At 42.7% G+C, this 23,186-nt stretch overlaps 1 protein-coding gene across 1 annotated transcript in view; it reads right to left on the bottom strand.

The window, feature by feature from the left end:
* The window catches only part of h6pd (hexose-6-phosphate dehydrogenase (glucose 1-dehydrogenase)), a 29,926-nt gene extending 8,817 nt beyond the window's left edge, over nucleotides 1-21,109 (bottom strand). The window contains exons 1-2 of the mRNA XM_084316982.1: nucleotides 21,101-21,109; nucleotides 4,485-5,162 (exon numbers count right to left, since the gene is read on the bottom strand). Of these exons, the coding sequence (XP_084173108.1) occupies nucleotides 4,485-5,132 (648 nt within the window). The 5' untranslated portion in view covers nucleotides 5,133-5,162; nucleotides 21,101-21,109. The remainder of the gene's footprint in view (nucleotides 1-4,484; nucleotides 5,163-21,100) is intronic.
* Between the last annotated feature and the right edge of the window lie 2,077 nt (nucleotides 21,110-23,186).

The following is a 23,186-nucleotide window of genomic DNA, read 5'->3' as shown; positions in this document are numbered from 1 at the left end:
ATTATCAAATAATGCGGTCAAACACAATATACTTGTTACCAAAATAGACTATGCAATGGTAATTTCCTCATAACCCCTGTGATACTGCAGTATAGTGCCTGTGTCTTTATGAAAGACAAACAAAATATGATTACAGTATTTGAAGTTTAATCATTACAGTAAAGAAAAATACATACAGTAATGCTCTGTATTGTACAGTAAAAACAGTTACAGTAAACAAACTATTGTAAAGAACAGTAAAAAAGGGTTACTTGGTGCTTTTTCAATGTTCACCCAATAGTCGTGAGGCTGATTGACTGGATATTTTCAAAGACTCCGTTATAAATACCAGTGTCAAATCAGAGAATAGATTATGCAAAAGTTTACAGTATCACAACGAAAGACAGGGTCGTGGTCGTGGCCAAGGAGGCAGAAGAACATCTGTCTCAAATGAAATTATAACCACAATTGTTTAGATTAATCTGTGTAGTTTAGTTATGGTACAGGGTACTACATGGTACCACTGGGTAGTTTACTATAGGGTAGTTTAGTTAGGGTACAGGGTACTACATGGTACCACAGAGTACTACATGGTACTGCATGGCACTACAGGGTACTACATGGCTCTACATGGCTCTACATGGCACTACATGGCACTACATGGCACTACATGGCACTACAGGGTACTACATGGTACCACAGGGCACTACAGGGTACTACATGGCACTACAGGGTACTACAGGGTACTACGGGGTACTACATGGCACTACGGGGTACTATAGGGTACTACATGGTACTACATGGCACTACAGGGTACTACATGTCTGCTCCTTTGCAGCACCACACACATGGGAACTCTCTGACTCTTCCCCCCCCCCCTTGGCCCTTCTAAGGTTTCTCTCCTCCACACTGCCTGTGGAGCTTTTTTCCCTATTGTTAGGTTTTAGTGAGTTTTTCCTTACCTTCGCGTGGGGTATGTCTGGGAGTGCTTGCATTCTTTCATTTATTTGCATTCATCTAAAAATGTTTGGACCTTATGGTGTTCTTGTTCTGTTCTTGACTTATTGTTATGTTTTCTTCTTGACTTGTTTAAAGAAGACCTGTACGGCCCATGGGGACATTAACGTGTGTTGTCGGGCCCTATAAATAAATTTGATTTGATTTGATTTGATTTGTTGACCACGTAATACAGTAAACCGAGGTCTAACACTGGCTGAAGCTGGCAGGGTGGTGCAGCCAAACCTGAACAGGTCAACGGTGGCACCCATTATATGATTTTTTTTACAGTAAGAGAGATAATCGGTAAGTCAATATGTGTAATTTACTGTACAGTAGTAACTGTATATTGATATTACAGTAATTGTGAAATTGATATTGTTGTCTGTTACAGTATATTTCATAAATACTAAAGGTGTGGGTGTGAATTATTTTTGTAATTGTTATCTTTACTGTACATTAGAACTGAACGAGCACCACCAAGTGGAGGACGTGGCCGTCTTCTCTCTGTGCAACAGGAGAGGGAACTTGTAGACATGGCGGTCAGATGTGACGTCGATGAAATTCTTTGGCCAAATGCAGAGGAGAGGCAAGATGCTGCTCATGAAGTTGTATTCTTTTCTTATTTTGTTTCTTAGAATTTCTTTTTACAATAGTTTGTTTACTGTAACTGTTTTAGTTTTTACTGTAAAATAGAGCTGTATGTATTTTTCTTTACTGTAACAATTAAACTTCAAATAATCAAATAATCTTTCATAAAAACACAAGCACTATACTGCACTGCAGTCTATCACAGGGGTTACTGTATGAGGAAATTACCATTGCATAGTCTCTTTTGGTAACAAGTATTCTGTGTTTGACCGCATTACTGTATTTGATAATGGCCGTTGTATTTGAAAATGCACCAATAAGTAAACTTCAACGATGCTCCTTTCTTCAGGTTTATAAGCAGCCTTTATGTAGTGGTGAAGAGATGATCAATTGTATTGCAATGCTACTCACCTGGGCAAGGTTGTTGAAGGTAATGAGACATTAGTACAAACACCTGTTGAATTGATTTAGTGATCTGCCTGTGTAGCAATAAGCAATTGAACATTGATGTAGTATTAGGTGGCTGTATTCTGAGACTGGAGCATATGATTTAGAGTTTGGCACTTTGTATGAACAGTTTTGCACTTTATATGTAAGCATAGCATTTAGTATCTTAGAGTATGAATTTTGAAAGTCAGTTTGGCAATTTGCATTTTGAGTTTTGCACATTGAAACTAATGTGCAAAATGCGTCAAAGCAGTCGTAAAAAACTGTAACCACTAACGACCGACCACCGGGGGCTGTTTTTTTCACAATCTAATATAATTATTATTATTTTAACAAGTCGATTATTAATTTCAATATAGAATATTCATTGACAGCCCTACAAGTACAATTAGTTACTGCACACTACATCACCCCTGAGTGGAACATGGAAAGCCAAACTTTCCCCCACTGTACCGAAAACCCGTACCGAACCTTGACTTCAAAACCGAGGTACGTACCGTACTGTGGTTTTTGTGTACCGTTACACCCCTAATATATACATATCTGTCTGAATATACCTGCATATAATCATTCTATATACCTACTTATACACCTGCAGCTAATCCATTTATATAGTTATCTCTGTATGATAGCATGTACAATAATGCTGTATATACCGTGTATATATATATATATATATATATATATATATATATATATATATATATATATATATATTCTTACCGTATATATATCTATCCACATCCGTCTGTACATACCTGCACATAATCCTTTTACATATCTGTAGATACTATATCTATATCTGTACATATCCCTTACCTACTCTTACTAGTTACGCTGCTGGCTAGTATGACTACTACCATGCTGTCTTTATACCTGTATCACTGTATCTATTAATATTACAACTCTGTACATACAACTGATTAGCACTACACTCAGTAGTACTAATTTATATATTATTTTACCCAGTTTAATCACCTGTACATTGTATATTACCATTGCACTTTACTGTTACAGTACATTTGCACTCTGGTTGGATTCCAAACTTATTTTCATTGTACTGTACTGCCCTGTCAAGGCAGACCGCAGTAACTCAAAAAAAGTCAGAATTGAGTTATGAGTGAAATTGAACTTGTCAATAAATGTTTTATCTTGTGACCAAGTTTCAGATGTTAATGTCGCTCAGTTTTGGAGATATGGGGTTTTAAAAACTGCAGTAACTACAAAATCACTCAAAAACCAGGCAGACCGCAGTAACTTCCAAACAGTGAAAAATGGCTTTAAAGTGTTTTGACTTGCCATCCAAAATGTGTTATAGGTAGATAGATGATAGTACCCAGATTTAACATGTATTAATGAAGTAATCTTTAGGCATACAAAAATATGACATAATTATTTTAATTAACCCCCAAAAAGCAGATACTGCACTCTGCTGCACAGTTCCCTTAAATAATTATACAGGTAATGTACAGGCAAAGTGCAGTAACTTCAAATACAATGTTGTTTTCCCTCCAGCTTTCATAACTTAACCTAGCCATTTTGAAAATGAAATTTAACACCTGAATATATTGGAATGATGATGATCCAAATAAAATGGCTAGGTTAAGTTATGAAAGCTGGAGGGAAAACAACATTGTATTTGAAGTTACTGCACTTTGCCTGTACATTACCTGTATAATTATTTAAGGGAACTGTGCAGCAGAGTGCAGTATCTGCTTTTTGGGGGTTAATTAAAATAATTATGTCATATTTTTGTATGCCTAAAGATTACTTCATTAATACATGTTAAATCTGGGTACTATCATCTATCTACCTATAACACATTTTGGATGGCAAGTCAAAAAACTTTAAAGCCATTTTTCTCAGTTTCACTTTTTTGAAGTTACTGCGGTCTGCCTTGACAGGGCAGTGTACTTGTGCTGTATAATGACAATGCATTTTAATCTTTTTTTTTTTTATCCACTTTTTCTCCCATTTTCTATATTTTCTCCCATCCCAATTTCGTATCATCTAATTCAACCCTCCCCTGTCACGAACGCTGTTTCTTGCCTCCCACAAGCCGGCTGCAATGTGGACTAAGTCATACATAGCACAAGTCCCCTCCGGTACTTGAGGTAACAGCGGTCGCATCTTTTCACCTGCGCAGCTCGATCTCTCAGTGGCGAGGAGTAACGCGTGGGAGGCTCACGCTGCCCCCGACACTTCCTGATTCCACTGCGCAGGCGCACCAACCGACCTGTAGGAGTCGCTGTCCACAACGCCCGATCCCCACCCATCAGTTTCCCACCCCCTAATACGGCCAATGTGTATTAGTATGAACCACCAGCTAAACTGAAAGCAAATGTGGAGCGCTGGGCTCGAACAGCCGAGCCCAGCGTCTCCAGATTTCGTGGCGAGCGCCTTGCCCACTACGCCACGTAGCCGCCCACAATACATTTTAATCTAACCTAATCTAATAAAGGTTCTGTCACCTGCTTCCCCATGTAGTGGTCGATCCTGTACATCTCCTCATCCTTCAGGGAGTTACCCAGTTGCGTTGCTAGTATTTGCGCGCTGGTGTAGTCGTGGCCAAACGGCTTCTCCAGCACCACCCTCAGCCACGCGCCGGCCGCCGGCCTGCAGCTGACGTTGATCTTATCGGCGATGTCCGCGTACGCGAAGGCGGGAACCGAGAGGTAGTAGAGCCTTCCCGCCTCCGCCATGCCCTCCTGCTCGAGCCGCCGGTCTATGTGCTCGTCCAGGGCCCGGTAGTCCTCTATGGTCCGGAGCTGGCGGTACTGTGCCAGCCGCAGGAACTGCTCCTTCAACAGCGCGCAGCGCACCTGCGACAGCTCCCCCGGACAGGACACGCCCTTCAGGAACTCGAACAGGACCGGCGTGGCCTTGTCTCTGGGCGACAGCCCTCCGCCATAGAAGGAGAAGGTGAAGCCGCTGCTGACCTGACTGGTGTACAGCTGGAAGAAGCCCTGCCACAGGTACTTCTTGGCCAGGTCCCCTGTGCCTCCCACCACGACCACCGACACGTGGCCCTCAGCCTGTGCTTCTTGGCCCCCGCTGCCATGTCCTCCCTGGGCACACACAGTGGCCAGAAGCAGGAACACCCTCGCTACATTCCACATCCTCTGGTCCAGTGCAGCTCGACTTGGTTTCTGCAGGGACACAGCAAAAACAAATGACATGTCTTTCTTTCTTTTACATTATATGTGTATTATAGCAGGCAATGTCTACAAAAAAGAGAGAAAGAAAGAAAAGTAACATTAAATGAATTAGGTTAATTGAATGTTTTGACCATATAGCCTAAATGTTGGGTATATTCACATTTGACCGATTTGTAGATGGAAAACGGCCTATTGTTTTCAGAATCTTCGTAACTCATCGTAAATCAAAGAAAATATTTTAAACTATTAACTATTATTGTCTAGTATTAGCCCATTCTTGTATGAAGAGCCAAGTCAATCATTCTAGTGAATAAAGACATGACTATTTTTTTTAATTGTTTATATTACGGATTGAGCCTTTAAATAAAGAATAAATAAAAATAGCACACTTTTTTGCGTGCTTTCAGTAGGTAAATCATGAATATTTGTTCCTGTAACAGGTAATGTTACAGTAGTAAGGCTTACAGTATCCTAAGTAGACGATACCCTAAGTAAAGTGTATCCTATGTTTACGATACCCTAAGTAAAGTGTGTTTTCTGCAATGCTTGCAAGTATTGTCATATTGAAGTGAAAACTTGCATCAAATGTGAAATGAGCATTGTAACTAACACGTCTTTTTTATTTGTATAATTAGCCTAAATAACTAAAACATATATTATAAATAGACATGAGAGAAAAGAAAATGTGTGAACTGAGATATCTGAGAATCTTTGTTTCCAAAACGAACTAAAATACAATGAAAATGGTACAGTACCGGTAAGTACTTTTGGCCAAAGCTCATAGCGCAGTGTGGGAGTCAACCATGGATAAATTACTAATACCATGTACCCTCAATACAGGGATAAATACTATCGGAATCTTACAACAATTCTCCAACATCATCTGGCCTACTCGTCACTTCAAGTTCAAGTTTCAAGTTTCTTTATTAGTAGTCATACAGAAGTGCAGAATACTTTTATACAAAATGCTTCTTTCTGTTACGCTCCAGAGACTGTGCTAGGCAAAGATAGATAATAAAATAAGTATAGCAAGTATAAAATAGAAGTCAAGTACGTAGACAAAATGTTCAGTGGATGTCCGATATTATCGGCCGATATCTGCATTAAAATGTGATATCGGAAAATATCGGTATCGGTTTTCAAAAAATAAATAAATAAAATGTTATACATTTCTATAGAAATGATGTCCGATATTATCGGCCTACCGATATTATCGGCCGATATCGGCATTAAAATGTGATATCGGTTGATATCGGTATCGGAAATTAAGAGTTGGACAATATCGGTATATCAGTATCGGTAAAAAAGCCAATATCAAGCATCCCTAGTATATACATATATACACAATGTTCTATGTAGAGTAGAAGTGGGATGAGGTACAATTTAGGTACAATATAATTTACAGTAAGGTGTAATGAGGTATGGGTTGTAGTGCAAATTCTTTACCAATAAATATAAAGTGTGCTTAGGTGTACTAAAGTGGTTAAAATTTGGTGCTGCAGTGAGTTGTATGTTTAAAGTGAGTGTGTGTGTGTGGATGTGTGTGCTGTGAGTGCATTTGATGGTTGTTTACTATGAATTGAAAGACGAAAGTCTTTCTCTGGTCTGCATCCCCTTAACAATTGTATGTATTGAGCTGTACTGTACTGTACCCATTCTGCAATCTGTTAATAAAGTTTTCATTCATTCATTCATGTTACATAGTGTTATTGTTCGTTGAGCATCTTGATGGCCTGGGGATAGAAGCTTCTTCTGAGTCTCTCTGTGCTTGCCATGAGACTCCGGTATCGCTTGCCTGACCGCAGCAGTTCAAATAGGCAGTTGTTTGGGTGGCTCGAGTCTTTGTTAATTCTCTTAGCCTTGCCCATGCACCGCTTGTTGTAAATGCCCTGGAGAGTGGGAAGCCCCCCTCCAATTGTGCGTTCGGCTGAGCGGGCCACTCTCTGTAGTCTGCTACGGTCTTGTGCTGTGCTATTCCCAAACCAGGAGGTGATGTTGCCAGTCAGGATGCTCTCTATTGTGCATGAGTAGAAGTTCTTAAGGATCTTCTGACAGACTTGGAACTTCCTTAGGCGTCTGAGGAAGTAGAGGCGTTGTCGTGCCTTCTTCACAACACTGTCAATGTGTGAGGTCCATGTCAAGTCCTCGGATATGTGGACTCTAAGTTACTTAAAACTGTTCACTCTCTCAACCGGTGCCCCGTCGATGCTGAGGGGGCTGTAGTCCCTGACCCCCGACCTCCTAAAGTCCACAATCATCTCCTTTGTTTTGCTGATGTTCAGGGAGAGGCTGTTCTCTTGACACCATCCCGCTAGAACCTTGACCTCCTCCAGGTAGGCCCTCTCGTCGTTTGCAGAGATCAGGCCCACTACTACTGTGTCGTCAGCTAATTTGATGCCTTGGCACATAAAATCTAATGTTTAAGTGAAAATAGCCTAAATAAAATAAAAAGTAGCCTAAAACATTTCTGAAGAATAGTGACTACTGTACACCAAAACTGATACTACTCAAACTAAAAACACAAAAGCCCAAAACTATTATAACACTGGATACAGCATAAATGCTCATATCTATTTAGAGAATGATTTATTACCATAGGTTCTGTCCCCAGTTTTCTTGTGAAGCATCTATAACAAGATCGCTGGCTGCAACATTTCAACACCGACTTGACTTGTTATTCTAGACAGTTTTTCTAACAAATAGCATATCTATCATTGCATCATACTGTGAGTGTGGAGGCTTTCAAGTTTATATTAGGCTTGGGCCCATTTGGACACGTTACAGTGGCTTAGTTGCTACAACTGATTAATGACAAGATTATGTGGATTTGGCCCGAGCAGTGAACTAAAACATTTACACCGTATCATCTACGCTAAATGGTTTGTCTACACTGTAACATCTGGAGTTCTTGCCTCTGAGTTCTACAACAATCGTGTTTACATAGTGGTAATGCAAACAGCAAAGGTCACCACGGATGCCCTAGTCTGAATGTTGAAACTGTTCCGTTTTGGATAGCGATGAAGCAAGTTTTCAATTCTGGGCCCAGCAAATGGTAACTTGGCTTATGCTGCGGTACTGCCTTGTCAACATTGTGTAAGCCAGGGAGAGACTAGGGCCTTTCTCACTCAGCCTTTGGGATCGAATCACCGCCCCGGAGCACGGGGGGGGAGTGTTCTCACTCACCCCTTTTGGGGTGCGAAACGGCGCTGATTCGTTTTACCCCCTGCTGAACGGGATCAGTTGGATTAGGTGGTCTCGGAATCGCGCCGTGCGGGTGCGGGGGGAGTGACACACACAACGTCGTTACTGTCATGCTTGCTTGAATTTTGGGCAGATAACACCACAGCAACAACTGGAGAATACCCACAAAAACGATATTTATGGGCAATTTGAGAGTTCAGACCTCAACCAAAAACAAGTGGCTGAGAACATGAAGCCACGTTACAAACGCACAGCACTTCCCTGGCTCGCATTAGGCCTGGCAATTTTTGTTTGCCATGCTATTTTCTATACATTAGTTTCTTGTTTGAATGCATTTATTTCTATTAGACGAGTGGTGCCCAACCAGTCGGCCGTGGTCGACCAGTAGATCAATGACATGTAATATAATTGCCACGAACGATGGGATAATGTTAGCTGCTGGACAGGCCGACAGCGTTAGCCGTTAGCTTAGCGTTTACGTTAACCCTGCAAAACGCTCAAAAGCGGACTCTACAACAGAGTTCCATTCGTGAGAAAAGAGGCAAAACACACAGTGAATGTATCCATTTTGTTTATTGCACGTTCTTTGCTGAAAAGAAAAAGTGCTACAGGCTATACTAGACTAGGCTAAGCTAACTAGCGTTAGCCGTTTAGCTTAGCGTTAGCCCTGGGAAACGCTCAAAAGCTAACTCTACAACACCATCCATTCGTGATAAAATCAGCATCATAAAATCAGCATAAAATCGCATCAGATCTCGGAAGGGGCTAGAACGAAACGGAATGGAACCGAATACCTGAGTGAGAAAGGGCCCTAAATATCCTAGTCTCATCAATGAAGCCACAAGAGGTTATAGGCTATAACACCTATTAAATGATTGTGGAATTTTTGGATGAGTCAGGTTTCAGTAAAATTCCGTCAGAGATGGCAGATAGTATTTTTTATTGCTTTTTTCCTTTCTCCTAAGGTGTTCATCTGATTCCTCATGAAACCTGCTGCATGGCATCTAGGGACCAACATCTTTAGGCTAGTTTTGAGTTGATAGGCCAAAGTATGACCCAATCCAATAACATTTCTGAAAAACGCATGGTAAACAGGAAGTGGTGTGCTACTTGTGAATGCTTTGTCCTATTTGCACCAAACTTGACAAATGTGTTTGTCCTACTATTTATTTAAATGTGTTTATTCTTTATTTAAATTAGTCCCTTTTAATCTCTTTTCCAAGAGAGACCTGGCCAAGGACAGCATTACATATCCGACCGGCACATCCAGTTACTTTTTTCATAGCCACACCCACTTTTGGGGAAAACACAAGACACTGTTCCTATTGACCACTATTGTATTTGGCCTGTACACTTACATTGTTTGAAAAGTGTGTTTTGTTAGGGCATCATGTTAAGTCACGCAATTAATTTTCAACATTGGCCACCATTGAGTGTTTACACCATTGTGAAAAGTTAGGTTTGATCCATTTTCAGGCCTATTTTTCCAGTCAGCTGCAGGATATTTCCTCATTTCCCTACCTGGACATTTAATATTAACTTATGAATCTACAAGTGACCTAAAACTAAGAGGTAAAGACTATTTCTGGGCAACAATGGTCTTCAGTGTGATTTATATCTGTGTGTTTTGTCCTAAGGTTGTAGTTTATGAACAAACACCATATAATCCCAAGAGGTGTTTTCCCCCAAAAAGGGCGTGGTGTGACCAAAATAGAGGCGTTGCCATCCAAATTCAGTCTGAAAAGTCTAGCTATAAAACTAATTGCAACAAAGTGCAATACAACAAAGGTACAGAGGAAAAATACAATCATATATTATCAATTAAAACATGTGCAATTAATCAATAGATTTCATAGACTTTACAATGGCCATAAATGTGGCAAGAGTAACTAGGTCCTGCAGTTTGAGCTCATTCTGCAGGCTATTCCAAGCACCAGAAAACATGGCTTTCTTGCCCAACTCAATCTGAGTCATAGGAGCAGTCAGAAGCACAGTGCCCTGTAACCTCTATAATAGACAGTAAATCTTTTGGGTCAAAAAGACAGATAACTGGGGAGTATTATACCTAGAATGGCCTTACATGTAAAAATATACCAGTGACTAAGCTGACGTGTCAACAGAGCAGGCCAGTTGACTCTGGATAATGAATAAAAGGATGTCGCTCATCTTATCAATCACAATGTTCTTTCGACAGAAATGACTGCTATCCATAGACTGTAAAAAATAAGTGTTTGTAAAAGATTTGCATTAGTCTATGTACTGTAGTTATCTATGTTGAATCTTGTTTTGCTGTTTCTCTTGTGAAATGCTGTCACAAGTGTTTTGAAGGTTGATTTGGGGACTAGTAATAAATTTTTTGTGATTGAGTTACTCTCACAGTACACTCTGAGGTGATTATCATGGGTGACTTTAACATTGACTGTCTCAGTGGTGCTTCAAAGTACCTTAACTCATTCAGCGCCAAACACGTAATATTACACATTTCCTCGCCAACGCTCAAGCGCCAAACATGTAATAATAGATCCTTTGATCTTTTTCCTCGGATCCCCGTTCTAAATCATCATCCGGGTCATTCTAGCCGTCCCTGGCTCATTTGCCCACGTTGGAGTGTATATTCCCCCACAAGCAAACACAGGCGACGCGCTGTCCCTGCTTCACGACGAGGTAAATAGAATCCAAACAGCGAATATTGACGCTGCCATTGTGGTTGTGGGCGATTTCAATAGCGCCAATCTGAGAAAAGTATTGCCGGACTTCTACCAGCATGTGACTTGTAACACCAGAGGCGGTAACATTTTAGACCACTGTTACTCGCAATTCAAGTGTGGATACAAGGCTCATTCTGCCAGCGGATTCGGCAAGTCTGATCATGCGGCCATCTTTCTTTCTCCGGAGTATAAACAAAGACTCAAATGCGCGCCGGTAGTCTCGCGAGAGGTGCAGAAATGGTCTGTGGAATCAGAGGGCGCACTCCAAGCTGGACTGGAATGTACAGACTGGGGTGTGTTCTGCGATAACACAGATAACATTAATGACTACACGGAGACAGTGCTGGACTTTGTTCGTACTTTGGTGGAAGAAACAATCCCCACTACCACAATTAGAGTTTACCCAAACCAAAAACCCTGGGTAGACAAATCCGTCCGTGAAGCTCTGAAAGCGCGCACCACAGCATACAACGCTGGGCTTGTGGCAGGCAACATGAATGACCACAATGTGGCGAGATACAACGTAAGGAGGACAGTAATAGAAGCAAAACGGCGCTACAGGAATCAAATTTAACTTCAGTTTGAACAGGCTGACTCCAGAGCTATGTGGCAGGGCCTCAGAACGATGACAGATTACAAAGGCACCTCCCTCAAACTGAACAGTGACATCTCCTTAGCAAATGATCTCAATACCTTCTATGCGAGGTTTGAGGCTGGGAATAACAACACCAGCCTACAAGCCACTGCAATGGAGGGGGGGGGGTCTGCTGATGGAGACTCAGTGTTCAGGGTAACAGAACATGAGGTGAGGAGGACCTTTAAGAAAGTGAAATATCAGGAAGGCAGCAGGACCGGACGGCATCCCCGGCCACGTCCTAAAAGTCTGTGCCGACCAACTGGCCCCGGTATTCACTGACATATTTAACCTGTCCTTGGAACAGGCTGTCATCCCCACCTGTCTGAAGAAGTCCACTATCATCCCTGTACCTAAAAAAATCTAAGCCTGCTTGCCTCAATGACTACCGCCCTGTAGCTCTCACCTCCATAGCCATGAAGTGCTTTGAGAAGCTAGTAAAGGGCTACATCTGCTCCTCCCTCCCCATCAACCTGGACCCCCTGCAATTTGCATACCGCCCCAATAGGTCTACGGAGGACGCCATAGCCCATGTGCTGCACACAGCAGCATCACACCTGGACAAGAGGCAGGGGAACTATGTGAGAATGCTATTCATCTACTACAGCTCAGCATTCAATACCATAGTCCCCTCCAAACTCATAGCCAAGCTCAGGGACCTGGGCTTGAACTATGACCTCTGCCAGTGGGTCTTGGACTTCCTGACGGGCAGACCCCAGGTGGTGAGAGCAGGCAACTGCACCTCCTCATCCATCACCCTCAACATAGGGGCCCCCCAGGGCTGTGTTCTGAGTCCCCTCCTCTACTCCCTGTACACACATGACTGTGTGGCTCAGCGGAACAACACAATCATCAAATTTGCTGACGACACAGTAGTGGTGGGCCTGATCTCTGCAAACGACGAGAGGGCCTACCTGGAAGAGGTCAAGGTCCTGGCGGGATGGTGCCAAGAGAACAGCCTCTCCCTGAACGTCAGCAAAACAAAGGAGATGATTGTGGACTTTAGGAGGTCGGGGGTCAGGGACTACAGCCCCCTCAGCATCGACGGGGCACCGGTTGAGAGAGTGAACAGTTTTTTTTTTTTTTTTTTTTACTTTGGCCATTCCCCTGGCTCTTTTATACGTTTATCGCATTTATTCTGGTCAAGGATGACCGACAGAAACAGGCTGAAAGGGTTCAGATGGGGGGGAAGACACTCTGGGAAAGGCACGGCTGCAGTCCGGGATTCGAACTCGCTAAACCCCAGATCCGTGACGAGCACGGTTGTCCCCGGCGCTGAAATAGCGCTCGCGGTACGTGGTGAGCTACTGGAGCTCCCGAGAGTGAACAGTTTTACCTCGGAGTCCACATATCTGAGGACTTGACATGGACCACACACATTGACAGTGTTGTGAAGAAGGCACGGCAACGCCTCTACTTCCTCAGGCGCCTAAGGAAGTTCCAAGTCAGTCAGAAGATCCTTAAGAACTTCTACTCATGTACAATAGAGAGCATCCTGACTGGCAATATCACCTCCTGGTTTGGGAATACCACCGCACAAGACCGTAGCAGACTACAGAGAGTGGCCCGTTCAGCCGAGCGCACAACTGGAGGGGGGCTTCACACTCTCCAGAACATTTACAACAAGCGGTGGAGGGGTAAGGCTAAGAGAATTATCAAGGACTCCAGCCACCCAAACAACTGCCTCTTTGAACTGCTGCGGTCAGGCAAGCGATACCGGAGTCTCATGGCAAGCACAGAAAGACTCAGGGGCCTTTCTCACTCACGTTTGGGGATCGAATCACTGCTCCCGGGAACGGGGGGGGAGTGTTCTCACTCACCCCTTTTGGGATGCGAAACGGCGCTGATTCGTTTTACCCCCCGCTGAACGGGATCAGTTGGATTAGGTGGTCTCGGAATCGGGCCGTGCGGGTGCGGGGGGCGTGACACACACAACGTCGTTACTGTCATGCTTGCTTGAATTTTGGGCAGATAACACCACACAACAACAACTGGAGAATACCCACAAAAACGATATTTATGGGCAATTTGAGAGTTCAGACCTCAACCAAAAACAAGTGGATGAAAACATGAAGCCACGTTACAAACGCACAGCACTTCCCTGGCTCGCATTAGGCCTGGCAATTTTTGTTTGCCATGCTATTTTCTATACATTAGTTTCTTGTTTGAATGCATTTATTTCTATTAGACCAGTGGTGCCCAACCAGTCGGCCGTGGTCGACCAGTAGATCAATGACATGTAATATAATTGCCACGAACGATGGGATAATGTTAGCTGCTGGACAGGCTAACGGTAGCTTAGCGTTAACCCTGCAAAACGCTCAAAAGCGGACTCTACAACAGAGTTCCATTCGTGAGAAAAGAGGCAGAACACACAGTGAATGTATCCGTTTTGTTTATTGCACGTTCTTTGCTGAAAAGAAAAAGTGCTACAGGCTATACTAGACTAGGCTAAGCTAACTAGCGTTAACCGTTAGCTTAGCGTTAGCCCTGGGAAACGCTCAAAAGCGAACTCTACAACACATTCGTGATAAAATGGGGTGGGTTATATTGACAAGGCTTGACAACAGAGGTTCAAATATAACTTCATATTTATTGCTTATTTATTCATTTTATATCAGCATCCAATCTCCAGCGCCATGTTAACACTTCCTGTGTTTACATTTTCGAACGTGACATCATCGCCTACGGCAAGCGTAAACGCTCAAAAGGCAAACCGTAAACAGAACCCGGAACGAAACAAGACTGCAGTGTGTACGCAAACTAGAGGGGGGAGAGGGGGGGGGGGAGTTCGCATCAGATCTCGGAACGGGCCAGAACGGAACGGAATAGAAACGAATAGGGTGAGTGAGAAAGGGCCCTCAGAAGAAGCTTCTATCCCAAGGCCATCAGGTTGCTCAACGAACAATAACACTATGCAACAACCATCAAATGCACTCACAGCTAGGGCTGCCGCGGTATTGATGTTTTCCTTACCGCACAAATTTGCGAAATATTTCCTACCGCCGCGGTTACCAAAAAAAAAAAAAAAAAAAAAAAAGTTTGAATGCATTTTTTTATTTTTTATTAGTCTATTCTTTATAGCATATAGTCTAAATGTCTATCTTTAGAGGATGACTTTGCAGCATGAATATTGTTTGGGATTCGGCAAGCACGCATTCGTTATTGAAAGTGAAACACGGATTCGAAGTCTCCCCTCTGTTCGTGCGCCGTTCACTCTGTGTCGCGGGCAGGGGTGGTAGCGCCCGGTGGTTACCCCCCCGACCCTTTCTTCTTATTATTATTATAAAGTTACTACTTATGATTAACAAAGGCATTCGTTTTGTGGCATTAACGTTATATAGTTACACCTGGCTGACATTCAGGAAGTAAAACGAATACGAGCTTGCCGATTGGTGGTAACAGCAGAGGCGGGTGCAAGCGGTGTGACGTAATTGGCAGAATCGACTGTCAATCAAAATTGTTCCGTTGCTTTGGTTGAGAGTATTATTATAAAAAACAGCTGTGATGCGGTATTCAGCTAAACTCTGCGGTGGGCGTGATGTAACAGCGATACCGCGGTAATGCGGTAACCGCGGCAGCTCTACTCACAGCACACACATCCACATGCACACACTCACTGCAACAACACACTGCAGCACCCACTCTCCACACTTTAGAACACCTAAACACACCTTATATTTATTGGTAAAGGATTTGCACTACAACCCATACCTCAGTACACCTTACTGTAAATTGTACCTAAATTGTACCTCATCCCATTTCTGCTTTGCACTATAGTATATTGTATATTAGTATATTGCATAGTATATTGTATGGTAACTCAGTTACTTCTATTCTGCATTGAACATTGTACATATATACTGAACACTTGTGTCTACGTACGTGACTTCTATTTTTTACATGCTATACTTATTTTATTTCATACTTATCTTTTTTGTCTAGCACAGTCTCTGGAGCGTAACAGAAAGAAGCATTTTGTATAAAAGTATTCTGTACTTCTGTATGACAACTATTAAAGAAACTTGAAACAATGCTGATCGAATATCACCAGGTGGCAGTATCGCCTACCTTTGAACTAGAATGGTTTGGATACACGGTTTCCTTTTTTTGGTAAGGGCTCCTCCTCCTGCTTGAACAGATATTCACAGCGATCGCCTCGAAATTCCGTTGCCGAAGCGTATTTCCCATCGAAACGTGTATAGACATATACACTGGTAATCGCGATGGCGATGCGATCACTTGGAATTAATCTTTTTGGAATACCTTCTGGCTAAGGTAAGGTATATTCTATGTCTATTTTACCGAACCTGAAACATGTTTTTCTAACGATCACAGTTTTGTGTTTTACCAGACGTAAAACATGCTCGTCAAACACGATCACAGTTTTGAGTTAAAACGCCCCCCCCCGATTTTGTGAAGGTACATGTGTACATGGTATATACCTTTGATTTGAGAGTATTTGGGGTTTCAGGGGATCAACCAGAACGGTTTGGGCTTATTGCATATAACACGTTTTATCTCGCGATCTACGGAAAAATACTGGATTATCTTGGAAATGTGCGATGTTTAGCGCGTAATAAACTACAAACAGTGTAAACTAGGCTTGGGCGGTATAATTTTTTTCATACCGTCATACCATGATGACCTAATACCCCGGTATACGGTATGACTTTCATTTTCATCAGCCGGGGGGGGGGGGGGGCAACCTGTGTTACCAAGTAAACATGGCCAGTTAGCCCGCAGCATCCAGTACTACTATCGTTAGCTCTCAGAATGGTAGCCAGAAGCCTGCAGCATCCAGCGGCGGAGCTAACAATATACTCGTTATTATCACCATACATAACGCTTGCTTATATTGAAACACGTTGAGATTAGGGCCGTTCTTTCAACCTGAAAGTGCACTTTCTTCAACCTCAAAGTAAACAAATCACAGAAGGTAGCCAGTAGCCACTGCCGCCTGCCGGCACCATCCAGGTATCGACGTGAGCTAATAGTAGCTAGTTAGCCTCGTATCAACGTGAGCCAGTTGCATTATGATTAAAAAATGTCAACACTCACTCACATAAATATTACATTCCCAAAGAAGTGCCTCCGTCTCTCGTAGTCTCGTTGTGCTGGATGAAGTCACTGGCGACTCGTGGAGGTGAGGGTTTTGCTTAAATCCGAACAGACTCCAGTCCTTTAATTGTCCAAATGCGACAGTGTGTGCAAGTTTAGCTCGTTTGACCAAACGTTAGCCATCTGTGGTCAGGGAGCTCATCGTGGGCTGGAGTGCCGGTGGTTAACTTCGATGCTTCATCGTTCAATTGTAACATATTTGTAACTGCAGTCGTGTCACAGTGTAATTCAAGTTACGCTTCAGTATGATGTCATAGTAAAACCGGTTAGAACAGGCTAGAACGTTCTGGAAGTTTGAGGATGCTGCAGTGATGTCATAGCAGATTATTATTGCTTAAGCTTTAGCAGTCTGCTCAGAGATAGAGGAAATGCATACAGGTTACCGAGGTTAGTGTGATGCACCTCTGTGTTCTCCTCACGTGACTCACAATAGCCAATCAATCATTAGGAAACTGCCCTCTGCTGGCCGTGCTGTGTGTGCAGTCCCCGTCGAAACTCCGTTTCAGTGTAAATATAAACTGAAACCCAACTGAATTTGTATGTCTAAGTAAATACCGTGGTATACCGTAATACCGCCATACCGCCCAAGCCTATTGTAAACAAACTATTTTTTTCCATGTTGGACTACAAGTAGTGTCTGTCAAATGAGCCACACCATTGTCTCCACAGCTATAATACAGAACACACACACACAGCCCTGAAAACATTGTGAAACACTGCGAAAATGACAATTTTAAGCTGGCTGAAGCGGCAGAGATGGGGACCATTTATGGCGCTGAATGAGTTAAAGGAGCTTGGTGGTAACCTTAGTCTATCCCAGAGCCCACCAGGCCAAATCCTAATAATTACTCATCTCAATTCGATTATTTGATCATATATATATATATTATATCATATAAGATTTCTGCTTGTGGGATTTTTGACCTGGTAAGAAGCACGAGATTGGCAAAAACAAGATAGTAATGTTGAGGAATTTTAAATTCTAAAATTGTAAATGTTAAACTCCAGACTAGCAATACAGTTATATGTAAAACAGTATAGCAAATAAAACAAAACAAAATATCCAGGACCTGGGTAGTGTAGAGGTCTAAGCACTCGCCTACCACTGCAGGTAAGAACACAATCGGCAGTGTTCGTGGGTGGGAAGCCGGTGGGATGAGTCCTGCTCGTTGCAATAGCGACTCCTGTCTTACATCTATGGACCGCTATTTTTTTTAATTGGCAGGCCAAATTGTTTGACTGGATTGGAGGTGTGGTCAACATTTTTTATTGTTCCTCTGATGTGCTGTACAAGGTGGGGCTCCTCTGCCTAGATGTGCTGTACAAGGTGGGGCTCCTCTGCCTAGATGTGCTGTACAAGGTGGGGCTCCTCTGCCTAGATGTGCTGTACAAGGTGGGGCTCCTCTGCCTAGATGTGCTGTACAAGGTGGGGCTCCTCTGCCTAGATGTGCTGTACAAGGTGGGGCTCCTCTGCCTAGCTCCTCTGCCTAGATGTGCTGTACAAGGTGGGGCTCCTCTGCCTAGATGTGCTGTACAAGGTGGGGCTCCTCTGCCTAGATGTGCTGTACAAAATGGGGCTCCTCTGCCTAGATTGCCGTGTTTTGGCATCACAGATTCTACCTTTACAGCTGCAAATCAGTTGCTCTGGGATTTTAATAAAGACTAAAGACTAAACTGAGACTAAAAAGAATAAAGAAAGAAAGGCAGACTACATCTATTTCTAGTGAACAAAATAGGTAATACATAAGACTATAGGCCTACAATATATCAGTTAGCTCAGTCCAACACAGACTAATAGGATATTCGGTCGATATGAGACTTGATTTCTGCACATTACATCGCCCAGAATTTTGTAATCCCACACTAGATGTTTCTTGTATATGTAGAGTAGTTGTTACGAAGGATCAGATTAAACCGAATATATATATTTATTGATTGATATATATTGCATAATATTTGTATATCGTTTGATATCCCTTGTATATTCCTTGTACATATACACGGAATATCCCTTTAGCCTAGTACAGACCATAATATTTCATTCTCCTATTGGACAGCGGTCCACAGGCGCCAAGGCCATGCCTCCAAAGTCAGGTTCAAAGTCACCGCCGGGGACATGCCTGGACATGAACGGTATTGCGCAAGGATATGAGACAGGAATAAAGCTGGTACTAGTTTATTCATCTAAGCGTATAAATACGGCGCAGGTGAATACAGAAGCACTTAGAGAGTTACCCAATAAGTTGAAGCCTCACCCACGATACGACGTGCGGTGCAGTATGGCCTGTTTGGCCCCAAATAGAGCATTGAGACCGCGTGCGAATTAATAACTGAAGTGTCAGAGTTTAACGCTGTACCGTCGAGTTCGACCTATTCTATTAAGTCAGTAATAGTCTATTTGTGTATAGTGTATCGTGCGGCTAAAGTTCTACAGTGACCAGCATCACCAACGTTTCCTCGTATCAGCTAGAGTGCTTATCCAGGCTGGGCTGCTTACCATGGCGCTTTCACCCGAGGGGCCCTAGACGAGGACCGTGTGGATTATGTACACTGGATAACCTACCGACGACTGCATAGCCCTTTTCGGCTGGATTATATTTGCTTTTGGTCCTGTAATTAATGGAGTGGAGAATCGCCGACACCCACAAGTGTGTGGGATTTAACCTGTGAGGAGCCACGTCGAGTCTGCCTCTCAGAAGTCTGAGGCCGGCTAGCTTTCTTCCATGTGGAGCTACATGCTACGGAGAACAGCTGTATTCGTCTGTGGATCAAGATCTTATTGCACCGTCTCCTGTACTTGGAGTCTCCTTATCATCGTTGACCCAGACTCTACTACCGACAAATCCTCTACCCTTGCTGGCTTACAACCGGGGGGACCCTTCCAGTATCTCCCGCTATATTACTAGTGTACCATAGATATAATTCCCTAAGATTCAGGTTGTATGATTATCTCCTGCGTAATATGAGAATGGACATTCGTTATTGATTTGCCTACGCACATTCCTTTGCCTTATAAGCGCATCCAAAGTGAAGTAAAGTAAAGTATATTATGTACCTTTTGCTGCTAATAAATACTTAAATACAGCTTTGTGTGGAACCAAGTCATTGTGGGGAAGTGTTCATCATTAGATACCTGTGTACTGTATGGCCAGTAGGAATGTACATAAGACGGTAGTGGTTTAATGATACCATACTTATCAATACAGTCAGGGAATTGTACCCCTCAGTTACAGTAGTGATTTAGACCCACTTTCATTCGGGGCACGGCATACCCCCCACAAGCACCTCAGTCCTCCTCAGAGAGGATCTCACAAACGTCTGATTGATTGAAAACTTTATTTAACAGATTGCAGAATGGGTATACAGTACGGCTCAATACACACAATTGTTAAGGGGGATGCAGACCAGAGAAAGACTTTAGTCTTGTTTACATTTTCAATTCATATTTCCCTTCAGAACTTAATGGTGAAAACATACTACCTCGTATTGGCCACCAACATGTTTCATGTAAATATTTGCCGCTTGGGTTATTGCCAAACACTATTTCCTAGCAGCGCAGCTGAAGAGGCTCACTGCTATGATCCCCCCCATACGTCGCATTATATACAGCTACTGCTGGTCAGACAAATACACCGGTCTATGAATGAATGAATGAATACTTTATTTAACAGATTGCAGAATGGGTACAATACAGTATGGCTCAATACACAATTGTTAAGGGGTTGCAGATCAGAGAAAGACGTTTGTCTTGTTTACATCAGGGTCCCCCATTTTCAATTCATAGTGACATTTATGACATACACAACATACATGACATCATGACATTTATGGCATAGGGACATACAGGTATATAGTAGGCTACTGTTACATTTGTGACATATATGATAATGATATGCAAATATACAGTACTGTTACCCATAGATCCTGACAGAGAGTACAGTAGACAAATACACCTGTCTATATACCATGAAGCTAGCTGATCGGCCCTGACATGATGGAGGCCCTATTGACCACCATGTGCTCCAATGTGCTGCATGGCCAACACTACTTATACAAAAGGATGTCTGACAGATCCACGGTTCCACCTGCTAACTGTCAAACTTCACCAGCTCAGACAACTACAACTACAACGTTCACAGAGTCGTCACGTTGTCTATTTACAACAAGCACAATGCCGCTCAAATATGCCACTCGATTAAACGACCCTCGAAGATTTCGACAGATTACAAAATACATAGACAACGTTTTTTGTTTTTGACACAAACCTTTCCTCCCAGCTCTCTGGATCTCGGTGCGATGTTTGGGTCAAAGAGGCTTCCTATAGTAGTCACGTGACATTTGATGTTGTGGTTCACGGACATTTGGCTACGCGGACATACATTATTTCCACATGTGTGTTTAATCCTCGCCATTTGTAGGCTATAGTTTAACGCTTTGATGCCATTTACGCCGTTGCACGGGCATTTATGGAGGAAAAACACAAGCAATTAAACCGGGATTCAGTTTTTGATGTCATGTTGGCGTGTAGAGTAGAAAAACGCGCGGTCGTTCCCGTTAAACAATAACAATTCAAGTGCACCTTTTTAAAGTTTACATTTCGGGGGAAAATGTTGGTTTAATATCTATATCCCTTTCAATACATTTAAACATGTTTTACATCATGGTTATACTGGGTTACAAACTGCCCGCAATCCGACGCAGTCTCCTGGCAACTAGAAATGGGCCTAATTATTAAGAAAAGTGTTGATGTTATTAACTATTTTGGTTCCACAAGGAAGCATACTAGGTCCGCTACTGTTCCTAATTTATGAAAATGACATGTCGTCAGCTTGTGACTGCAACTTGTTCCTGTTTGCGGACGACTCAGCCCTGCTGGTCTCTGACAAGAACAAGTTACAGGTTGAAAAAACCCTCAGCTCAGAACTAGGCAAAATCTGCATATGGCTCGCTGATAACAAACTATCATTACACATGGGCAAAACAGAGTCCATTCTCTTCGGTTCAAATAACAAACTCAGCAAGACCGACGGCTTCTCAGTTACAGTGGGTGACAATATTGTCACAAGGAAAGAAGATATTACCTACCTGGGTTCCATCCTAGAGGCAAATCTTTCCTGTGACAAAATGGCATCCAATGTAATAAAAAAATTCAACCAACGAACTCGATTCTTGTACCGGATCTCCTCACTGGTAAACAAGAATACCCTGAAGACTCTGGCAGGAGCACTCATTCAAGGGTACTACGACTATGCTTGCACCTCATGGTACCAAAGCACCTCAAAGACGCTAAAAACAAAATTACAAACATCTCAAAACAAACTGGTCAGACTACTGCTTGACCTTACTCCTAGAACCCACCTCACCCCTGCCCACTTTGACAACCTAGGATGGCTTAGAGTAGACGACAGAGTACAGCAACTTGCAATGGGCCTGGTCTACAAGATACACTACACGACCAAGGTACCCATGTACATGTCAAAATACTTCCCAAAGGTCAGTGAATACCACGATCACAACACCAGAGGGAGCTCCACAAATCATGTTAAACCCAGATTCGGCTCAAACAAGGGACTAAACACGTTTCGCAATTATGCCACATCAATATGGAACGCCCTACCCAAAGCTGTAAAGGAATGTGAATTACTACCCACTTTCAAAAACACTCTCAAAAAACACCTAAGGGAGACTGCAACTCGAAACTGGCCCCTGTAAATGTCCAAACACAACCCCCTCCAATGTACAGTAAATTACCAAGTATGGTCTTGTCAATATTCCAATGTACAGTTTTGTTTGTACAGTTGTACAGTGTCCCCCACCCACCCCTCCTACCCAACCTCCCCCCCCCCCCCCCCCACACTCCTACCCAACCCCCCCACCCACCCAACCACCTCCAATGTACAGTCCCCCCCACCCCCACCCCCCCACCTACCCAATCCAATGTACAATTTCTACGTCAAATGTATATACTCTTTTTTCTGGACTCTTTTTGTATCACAAACAGTACTGTATTTGCAAATCTGGTATGTCATAAATGTATAGATGTAGCAGTACTGTCTATCTGTATGTCATGTATGTCATATATGTTACGATGAATTGAAAATGGGGGACCCTGATGTAAACAAGACGAAAGTCTTTCTCTGGTCTGCATCCCCTTAACAATTGTATGTATTGAGCTGTACTGTACTGTACCCATTCTGCAATCTGTTAATAAAGTTTTCAATCAATCAATCAAAACTATTTTGGTCTGTACAGTACAGATAATACTGTGTATGCCAAATAATACTGTTAACTACTACCAAAGCAAGATGCAAGATGTTTAAGCAATATCACACTCGAGGTCGTGCTGTATAT

Source organism: Notolepis coatsorum (genome assembly GCF_963971535.1).
Source record: "Notolepis coatsorum genome assembly, chromosome: 6".
Taxonomy (NCBI): domain Eukaryota; kingdom Metazoa; phylum Chordata; class Actinopteri; order Aulopiformes; family Paralepididae; genus Notolepis; species Notolepis coatsorum.
This window is presented reverse-complemented; position numbering and strand designations above follow the sequence as displayed.